We start from the raw sequence: 10,179 nt of genomic DNA, 5'->3' as shown, positions 1-10,179 counted from the left end.
TTATATATATATATATATATATATATATATATATATATATATATATATAGATATATATAGTAAATATATAAATAATAAAATAAGATATATACACATACATATTAGTACATGCATCTATTTTATTTATTGAGTGCGTGTATACACTCACACTCATAATAAATGACTAATAAATAAATAATTAGTATATTTTTTCATAGGTTTTTTCATACATATTGGTAGAGGTTGGAAAAAATTCTTCAGCTATATTTCTAGTTTTCTAGCTCTAGTTAATTTCAAATTGAAAAAAATGACAAGCCACATAATCGAATCATTCATAAACGTAGGGAAACATAAACTGTGGCTTGTCCCCCATGAAGCACTGGGCTCATAATGACACCTGTGATGCAACTTTTATGAAGCACTGTGTCTTCACATCTGTAATATGAAACACGAGCTGGTAGGAGCTTTGAGAGAGACGTGGCCGTGTCCCGTGGCTGGGATTGGCTCCCGCAGGGGTGTGTGGGACGCCTCTGCGTTTGACGGGACATGGACAGGCATTTGGGAGGGGGTTATTCTGGGCTCTTCCGGGAAACACATTTCACAGCAGCTCATGCACGACTGTTATTCGACTATAACAGGACGACTTCAAGGAGGCTTGTAGGTTACATGTTCAATTAAAATCAATCACTCTTACCATTCTGTACACATTTGAAGTATTTCTATCCTACATCACATTCAAACAATCCATCAGAGAGAATCTAGCTTGTTTACTATGCTGAAGTCCTAAGCCAATATTCAGATTTGCCTTATCAATAGCTGATTATTAAACTTTCACCTTTACCTACTACACTGATTACAGACTCGCTATTGTGACCAGATCGGTCCAGTTGAGTGCTTATTTATGACCAAGACCATAATGCAGAAGCATTACAATAGAATTTATAACGAATGCTGAATAGATAATAAAGACTAAACTGTATCTTGTGCAAATGAAACCCATTCAAATTAGTTGTAGAAAACATGTGTACTCCAGAAATACTGCAACATCATCTGTTAATCAATCACAAATGTAAACAGCTTAAACTGCTTTCCGCCACAGGATACAAATAAATAAATAAATAAATATCAATATATAAATAACTCACTTTTTTTTTGTGCAAAATTGTGAGATAGAAACACACAATTTTAAGAAGAAATGTCTGAATTGTGAGATAGAAGCTCGCAACACTGTGAGATAAAAATTAAAAATGATCCTTTTCATTTTTTATTTCATTCCGAGAAAAAAAAGCCAGAAATTTGTGAAAACGAAAGAAAGAAAACCGTGAAAAAAAGTAGCAATTACTTAGTTTTTCCACCACAAAGAAAAAGACTGACATTGTAACCAAATGTAGAACATCAATCATTCAGCGGCAGCACATCAGTCACAATGTAACATTCTTTACTTCAAAGGCGGCAGAGCAGAATTCCATCACGTGACTCCACCACCTCAACACACAGTCTGAATATAAAACCTGAACAGTTAAAAAAAGTCGCATAGCTAGATAGATATGACATGAGTGCTCATTTCTAATCTTCAATTATATCAGCTCTTTAGCACTTAAAACAGATGTATCATGTGTGTTTAACAGATTCAATAAATACAAACTCTTATCACGTGTCCAGCGTGACGTGGCTTCCTGCTCCACTACAAATAATTCAGATAATTCTAAATAAACTCCACACATATGCATGACTGCACTTCAACTGTGTGAACGAGCAGACGGAGTCTGGATGTAAAAAAATACTATCTATATTTGATATAGACGCAGACTGGACGTGGGTTAGACCCTCTTAACAAGCTTAACTAAGCCTAATCTAGCAGACAGGAGTTTACTGTACTCTACTGTACTGGGAGAAATGTCTCACCTCCTATGCATCCAGCAAGGAAGTCCATCACTGCTTCAAGCTGACAGAAACAACCGTTCCTTTAGATGAGATGGAGCTCAGATCTGTTTTGAAGAGTTAACTCGGGTTTAGTGTCCTGTGATAAGTCTTCAGGTTGCGATGGTGCGGTGTAGCGGTAACGCAGCTGGCAGGTCGAGTCTGCGCCAACTGTAAGCCACTAATCGGGTCGTAGTGGAAAATTTCTCCTACTAGCTTGTCTACCACCTGCTGGGTGCACTGTCTATTTGTGTAGCGGGCTCTGGATGCACGCATGCATGGATGGGTGTCGAGGAGGTGTGTGCGCGTGCGCCCAATCGCAACCTGCGGATTTAAAAAGGATTCCTGTTCCTCCTTGCTTTTCCGTTCACAAGTCAGGTCTTCGCTATTGGATGGTTACCGAGAACGTCATTGCTAGGTTTTTTAAAATATTCAGTAGTCTAGCCAAGACATAGGAGGTGGAGCTAATTAATATTCATGACGTGCCTTCGCTGTAGTTGTGCTAGCGCCGGGAATCCGACTCGTTTGAGTGAATCGGTTCGTTCGGGTGGTTCATTTGATTGATTCGTTTGAACAATTCATTTCGGTTTTTACTCCGTGAAGTGACATGTGGCCAAGTATGGTGACCCATACTTGGAATTAGTGCTCTGCATTTTCCCATCCAAAGTGCATACACACAGCAGTGAACACACACACACACACACACACACACACAACAGTGCACACACACACACACACACACACACACACACAGCAGTGAACACACACACACACATACACACAGCAGTGAACACACACACACACACACACACACACACAACAGTGCACACACACACACACACACACACACACACACAGCAGTGAACACACACACACACATACACACAGCAGTGAACACACACACACACACACACACACACACAACAGTGCACACACACACACACACACACACACACACACAGCAGTGAACACACACACACACATACACACAGCAGTGAACACACACACACACACACACACACACACAACAGTGCACACACACACACACACACACACACACACACAGCAGTGAACACACACACACACATACACACAGCAGTGAACACACACACACACACACACACACAGCAGTGAACATACACACACAGCAGTGAACACACACACACACACACTCACATACACACACACACACACACACACACAGCAGCGAACACACACACCCACACACACACACACACACACCGCAACTCAGAATGCCAGCAAGAAAAAGAACAGGATGTATTAATACTGCTGGACGTGTTGACACTTTTTCCACATTTCCTGGCTGGAAACTCATCCATCTGCCAAGGCTCTGTCCTGATGTTTCCGAAATTTCGCCAACCAATGATACTAAGATATGTTCAAATGTGAATGTGTGTATCTCAGTTGCTAATATTTTTGAGAAAAACTTTATGTGTGACGTGACATGTGGCGACCCATACTCAGAATTAGTGCTCTGCATTTACCCATCCAAAGTGCACACAGACAGCAGTGAACACACACACACACACACACACACACACAGCAGTGGGCGCCAGGGAGCAGTTTGGGGAATCGGTGTCTTGCTCAAGGGCACCTCAGTCATGGTATTGAAGGTGGAAGAGAGCGCTGTACATTCACTCCCCCCACCTACAATCCCTGCCGGTACGAGACTCAAACCCACAACCTTTGGCTAATCTAACCATTAGGCCACGACTTCCCCAGCAAACCCAGATAGCACACGTACATCTGCAAGATGTCTGTTAAAGAGCGCTGCTTCATCTAGAAAGCATCTGCTGTGTACAAACAAACTTCTGATAGATGCATTTAAGATGTCAGTTTTACATCATAAGACATCTTCTAAACGTTTATTTGACATCTGATAGGAAACGTCCTATATGCGTATTGCAGATGAGCAAACACTCTAAAATATGTCTTGCAGATGTAAACGCAGACGTCAAATAGACGTCTCCGTGACGTACGTGTGCTGTCAGGGATATTGTTATTTTAGATAGATAGACAGATATAAAATAGACCTTGATTTGTTATTTATATTAAAGAGATTCAATAAACAAAACTCGGCTCCTGTGTGATGTGGCTTCCTGCGCCACTATTTCAATTATGTGTGAATCCTATCCATCTAACCTTTAAGTTACATTAGTAACATAGAACAAAAGTGTTCCTTTTTTTTTTAGATAAATAAATATTTGGCACAATACTGCTGTTGTCGCTCTATTTTCAAGATCGTAGTTCTCTTAACTGTCAGTGACTCGCGAATCGACTCAATAGAATCTTTCGAAAGGAATCGGTTTAAAGATTCATTGCACTCGTAATTTCTCTTCCGCGTTGCATCAGCTTGTTTATGCTGTTTAGGGTCCAAACGCCAATGCTGCAATGCGTGTGCGAATACACTCACTAATTATCTAAAGGTTTATTCATCAAATGCTATAACATACAGAATGCAGCGAATCACCTGTCATGAGCTTGCAGAATAGAAATACAAAAATGACCAGTTATAAAGTTCAAATAAATGCACTTCATGTTATGCATGTAAAGGCTTTTAAATAAGAGCATGCATAAACGTGCTGGTGCAGTTGCACAAGAACCACGTGAGAATGAGGGACTGTTACAAAAGCACTAACACCAGCAACCTTCACTGGAGCACGACAGTGTCGCATTGTGTAATTATTTATCAGAAACTATGATGATAATGTCATAGGCGTTTAGAATGAATACGGGACGATGCATTTCGCCGACTTCCTTGCAGGATCATTTGGAGGTACAGTTCAAAGTCTGTTGTTTGCTTGGTTAATTCTCTGCTATTTTTTGTAGAGAGATTTGAGAGAAGACCTATACAGTATGTTGAATGTTTTTGATACTAGAGTCTCTGCTGCAGGGTGTACTTGACTGTTTTTTTGCATGAAAGCAAATTAGTGCACATCAGTATGTTTATTAATAAAAAATCTAAATGTAATCAAATTTTAAAATTTAAATAGAAAAACAGCAATGATGTTAGGTCTTCATTGGGCTCAATCCTTGTGTTAAATAAAGCACAACACTTATAAAAGGCAACATTTTAACTGGAAAATACATTTTGGAATAAGAAAAGTATTAAAAAAAATACATAAAAAAATAATAAATCTAATTATTATTCTCTTAATTTAATAATGATAAATCTTCATGCAAAATCCTTGTGTTGAATGAAGCACAACATTTAAAAAAGTTCTTTTTAATTTGGAAAATAAATATATTAATAGGAAAGAAAAAGAAAAAATACTTAAGAAAAATATAAAAAATAACTAATTGTTAAGTGTTTTAATTGTATATAAAAATTTGATTAATATGACAATAAAAATGCATGAATAAGACAAAAATTTAATTTAAAAATAAAATATTAATTTATTTAGAAATCAGAAATAATGTTGGGTCTTAATTCCTCACGTCTCCATTGTTCGGATTCCCACAGAAGATTATGTGAAGAATACTTTATAAACAATACATTTGAACATGTTTCAGTTCACACAAGACATTTGTAAACCCTGTTCCTTAAGGCAAATAAACACATTTAGTTATTGACGCTTCAGAATGATTGATATCGGTCTGTGTCATATTCGAGTGCATGTCATTCATCACATATTGCAGGACACACTGTTCTGATGTGCTGTTGTTGTGTTCCAGGAGCGTGTGGTGTGGCGGTCGGTTATCCACTGGATACTGTCAAAGTACACTCAATCACGCATTATTATTAAGTGCCATATTAGATTTGGCTCATAACTTAAGACATGCATTGTTGTAACATCATCTCCTGAGCATGAATATGTTGATTTGACCCCTGCACAGGTCAGAATCCAAACTCAGAAACAGTTCACTGGAATCTGGCACTGCATCGTAACCACCGTTAAAAGAGAAGGGGTAAGAAACGTACATTTACTTCATGTTTAATGATTAATGCACCTCCACATATGAATGATTCCTCAAATCTGAATGTTTACTGATGAATCTTTACTGTTATAAAGAAACCCTAAAACACTGTGAAGCAGTGCTATTTTACCGTAGAGATATAGATTTCATTAATATTTCGAATTTGCTTTATTTGTATATTTTCTGATTTTGTTTTAATTTTAGTTCAAGTGTTAGTAATTTAGTTTTTGTCATTTTTATTATTATTAATTAAAATGTTTATATACTTCTTTTTTATTTTAATATTTCGAATTTGCTTTATTTGTATATTTTCTGATTTTGTTTTAATTTGAGTTCAAGTGTTAGTAATTTAGTTTTTGTCATTTTTATTATTATTAATTAAAATGTTTATATACTTCTTTTTTATTAAATTTTTTGTTATTTTAATACATCAAGTTAAACTAAATCAAAATGAGACTAGATGAAATAAGTTTACTTTATTATAAATTTTTTAATTAAATAACGAACATGTTTCTTGTGCGTTTAGTTTTACTTTAATTAACTAAAATAACTAATTTTGCACTGCCACCATAATTCATATATCCAAGAAATCATCCTTTTTTTTTTCCTTTTTGATATCTTAATGAACCTATGGAAGCCTGTTTCTGCCACTGAATAAAAAATAATAAAAAAGGTTATAAAGTCCAATTTTGAGGGGGAAAACATTATGTTCTCAGCAATTGCGAGTTTATATCACACAATTTTTTACTTTATAACTCGCAATTGCGAGTTTGTATCATGCAATTCTGAGAAAAAAAGTCAGAATTGTGAGATAAAAAGTCGCAATTACTTTTTTTATTGTTTTATTTAGTGGCGGAAACGGGCTTCCATAGGAACCCACCATCATTTGAACTTCCTGTAACACAAAAAACAATCAAACACACTCCTATTTCTTTTGGAAAATACGAAAGTTTAAGCTATCCACCTTATTTTTGACATAAGAGCGACATGGTGTTTTAGTGACATGTGGCCAAGTATGCTCGGAATTAGTGCTCTGCATTAAAGTTTAAGCTATCCACCTTATTTTTGACATAAGAGCGACATGGCGTTTTAGTGACATGTGGCCAAGTATGCTCGGAATTAGTGCTCTGCATTTATCCCATCACTCACACACACACACACACACACACACGGAGCAGTGGGCAGCCATTTATGCTACCTGGGGAGCAGTTGGGGGTTCGGTGCCTTGCTCAAGGGCACCTCAGTCATGGTATTGAAGGTGGAAGAGAGTGCTGTACATTCACTCCCCCCACCTACAATCCCTGCCAATATGAGACTCGAACCCACAACCTCTGGGTTATGAGTCCGACTCTCTAACCATTAGGCCACAACTTTATAACTCGTATGCGCGAGACTTTTGGTGTCATTGGCATCCAGTTATATTTAGTGGTACAAAACAGCTTGTTATGCTGCTTGATCGGTAGACTGGTGTTTCTTATAATATTTAAATGTATCGTCATAATTATAAACCCAGACCCCTGATAGCACACGTACGTCACGGAGATGTCTGCGTTTACATCTGCAAGACGTATTTTTTTAGAGCGTTTGCTCATCTGCAATCTATGGGACGTTTCCTATCAGATGTCAAATAGACGTTTAGAAGATGTCTTTAAGATGTAAAACTGACATCTTAAAGACGTCTATCAGATGTTTGTACACAGCAGATGCTTTCCAGATGAAGTGATCTTTAACAGACATCTTGCAGACGTACGTGTGCTATCTGAGGTCTCCAAGATCACTTCATCTGGAAAGCAACTGCTGTGGACAAACATCTGACAGATGTCTCTAAGATGTCAGTTTTACATCATAAACATCTTAAAGACATTTTCTATTTGATAGATACATCTGATAGGAAACGTCCTATAGACACATTGCCGATGAGCAAACACTCTATGTTCTATCAGGGGAATGAATCGGAAGTCTTGCACATTCGCAGAAAATAGCTTGCGTGTTGCAAAACAAGGTGGATACTGTAGTAATGATAATAGAGACATGTTATCTGTCAGATTCGGCCAGTTCTCTCTCTAAGTTCTCATGCTCATGTTTTGCTGCAGGCCCATGGCTTCTTTAAGGGAATGGCTTTGCCGATCACCACTATATCCATGACGTCCTCTGTGGTGTTCGGCACTTACCGGAACTGTCTGCAGTGTTTGGCTCGGTTCCGCGGGATCAGTGCTGCCAACACGAAGCTCGATGTGTTCCTGTCAGGCCTGGTGGCAGGAGTGGCACAGGTCTGAGATCTGCCAAAGTTTTAAATATCCAAACAATATTTGTGGTTTTGGTGCCTTTTAATGTGTCGCGTCAACCAATCATCTCTTCTTCTTTACTACTAGTTACAGCAGCAAATAAACATGAAGGTCACACACACACACACACACACACGGAGCAGTGGGCAGCCATTTATGCTACCTGGGGAGCAGTTGGGGGTTCGGTGCCTTGCTCAAGGGCACCTCAGTCATGGTATTGAAGGTGGAAGAGAGTGCTGTACATTCACCCCCCCCACCTACAATCCCTGCCAATATGAGACTCGAACCCACAACCTCTGGGTTATGAGTCCGACTCTCTAACCATTAGGCCACAACTTTATAACTCGTATGCGCGAGACTTTTGGTGTCATTGGCATCCAGTTATATTTAGTGGTACAAAACAGCTTGTTATGCTGCTTGATCGGTAGACTGGTGTTTCTTATAATATTTAAATGTATCGTCATAATTATAAACCCAGACCCCTGATAGCACACGTACGTCACGGAGATGTCTGCGTTTACATCTGCAAGACGTATTTTTTAGAGCGTTTGCTCATCTGCAATCTATGGGACGTTTCCTATCAGATGTCAAATAGACGTTTAGAAGATGTCTTTAAGATGTAAAACTGACATCTTAAAGACGTCTATCAGATGTTTGTACACAGCAGATGCTTTCCAGATGAAGTGATCTTTAACAGACATCTTGCAGACGTACGTGTGCTATCTGAGGTCTCCAAGATCACTTCATCTGGAAAGCATCTGCTGTGGACAAACATCTGACAGATGTCTCTAAGATGTCAGTTTTACATCATAAACATCTTAAAGACATTTTCTATTTGATAGATACATCTGATAGGAAACGTCCTATAGACACATTGCCGATGAGCAAACACTCTATGTGCTATCAGGGGTATGAATCGGAAGTCTTGCACATTCGCAGAAAATAGCTTGCGTGTTGCAAAACAAGGTGGATACTGTAGTAATGATAATAGAGACATGTTATCTGTCAGATTCGGCCAGTTCTCTCTCTAAGTTCTCATGCTCATGTTTTGCTGCAGGCCCATGGCTTCTTTAAGGGAATGGCTTTGCCGATCACCACTATATCCATGACGTCCTCTGTGGTGTTCGGCACTTACCGGAACTGTCTGCAGTGTTTGGCTCGGTTCCGCGGGATCAGTGCTGCCAACACGAAGCTCGATGTGTTCCTGTCAGGCCTGGTGGCAGGAGTGGCACAGGTCTGAGATCTGCCAAAGTTTTAAATATCCAAACAATATTTGTGGTTTTGGTGCCTTTTAATGTGTCGCGTCAACCAATCATCTCTTCTTCTTTACTACTAGTTACAGCAGCAAATAAACATGAAGGTGGTGGGAAAAAAGGGTTCAATCAATGTTTTAATCATGAAAAGACTAAAATCGCTTGTAAAAAATGTCACGTTACTATACAATTACCTTAGGAAGACAATTCAATGTCCATTAACTTGGAATGTTAAAGTTATTAACTTCTCTCAAAGTTATTGAACAAACATTCTTCAAGTAACGTTAATAGAATTTTCGTTCATTAGTTCTCTGGTCTTTTAATAATGTTCTCAAAACGTTAGCACAAAAACATTATTAATACAGCATTCATGGAATGTTTTTTATTCTGAAATCTTTTAGCTGGACGTCTGTCTAACCTTTTTAAATGTTACTACTTGTTTCAGAACGTACAGAGCAAAGGGCGTAGGTTTGATTGTGGCATTGATGGGGAAATAACGGCAGACAACAGACGTTTAATTGTTGGATTAAAATTATTGCTTGGGACAATTTAGCAGTCTCTGATATTGGTAAAGACATGTCATAGCGTCTCTACTAAACTCTACAGCCTTGCTACAGAGAAAATTCAAAAGTAGCATTCCCATAATATTTGTGAAATTAATAGAACGTTCCCTTAACGTTTGCACAACCAACTAATTTTTTTTTCTAAAACAATAAAAAGAAAATGGATGTTTTGAAAGTTCAGAGAACATTCAGAAATGTTCACTTAATGAGAACGTTAGTAAAATATACTCGGAACATATT

At 38.2% G+C, this 10,179-nt stretch overlaps 2 protein-coding genes across 4 annotated transcripts in view; one reads left to right on the top strand and one right to left on the bottom strand.

Annotated features, from left to right (window-relative positions):
- The window catches only part of slc25a29 (solute carrier family 25 member 29), a 41,093-nt gene extending 38,799 nt beyond the window's left edge, over positions 1 to 2,294 (bottom strand). For both annotated transcript variants that reach the window (XR_001605343.1, XM_016240311.1), the window contains exon 1: positions 1,885 to 2,294. Coding sequence is in view for 1 of the 2 variants with exons in the window: in XM_016240311.1 (XP_016095797.1) it covers positions 1,885 to 1,912 (28 nt within the window). In the remaining variant the exon portion in view is untranslated. The remainder of the gene's footprint in view (positions 1 to 1,884) is intronic.
- A 2,058-nt stretch (positions 2,295 to 4,352) lies between these two features.
- The window catches only part of slc25a47a (solute carrier family 25 member 47a), an 11,252-nt gene continuing 5,425 nt past the window's right edge, over positions 4,353 to 10,179 (top strand). The window contains exons 1-4 of one of the 2 annotated variants that reach the window (XM_016240301.1): positions 4,353 to 4,696; positions 5,596 to 5,639; positions 5,758 to 5,829; positions 7,932 to 8,108. In XM_016240301.1, coding sequence (XP_016095787.1) covers positions 4,660 to 4,696; positions 5,596 to 5,639; positions 5,758 to 5,829; positions 7,932 to 8,108 — 330 coding nt within the window. In that variant the 5' untranslated portion in view covers positions 4,353 to 4,659. Of the gene's footprint in view, positions 4,697 to 5,595; positions 5,640 to 5,757; positions 5,830 to 7,931; positions 8,109 to 9,135; positions 9,358 to 10,179 lie in introns of those variants that run through there. The other variant, XM_016240302.1, reaches the window with a different exon arrangement.

Source organism: Sinocyclocheilus grahami, unplaced genomic scaffold (assembly GCF_001515645.1).
Source record: "Sinocyclocheilus grahami isolate Dianchi unplaced genomic scaffold, SAMN03320097.WGS_v1.1 scaffold587.1, whole genome shotgun sequence".
Classification (NCBI taxonomy): Eukaryota; Metazoa; Chordata; class Actinopteri; order Cypriniformes; family Cyprinidae; genus Sinocyclocheilus; species Sinocyclocheilus grahami.
Note: the sequence above shows the minus strand (reverse complement) of the source record. Positions and strands in the feature narration are given on the sequence as shown.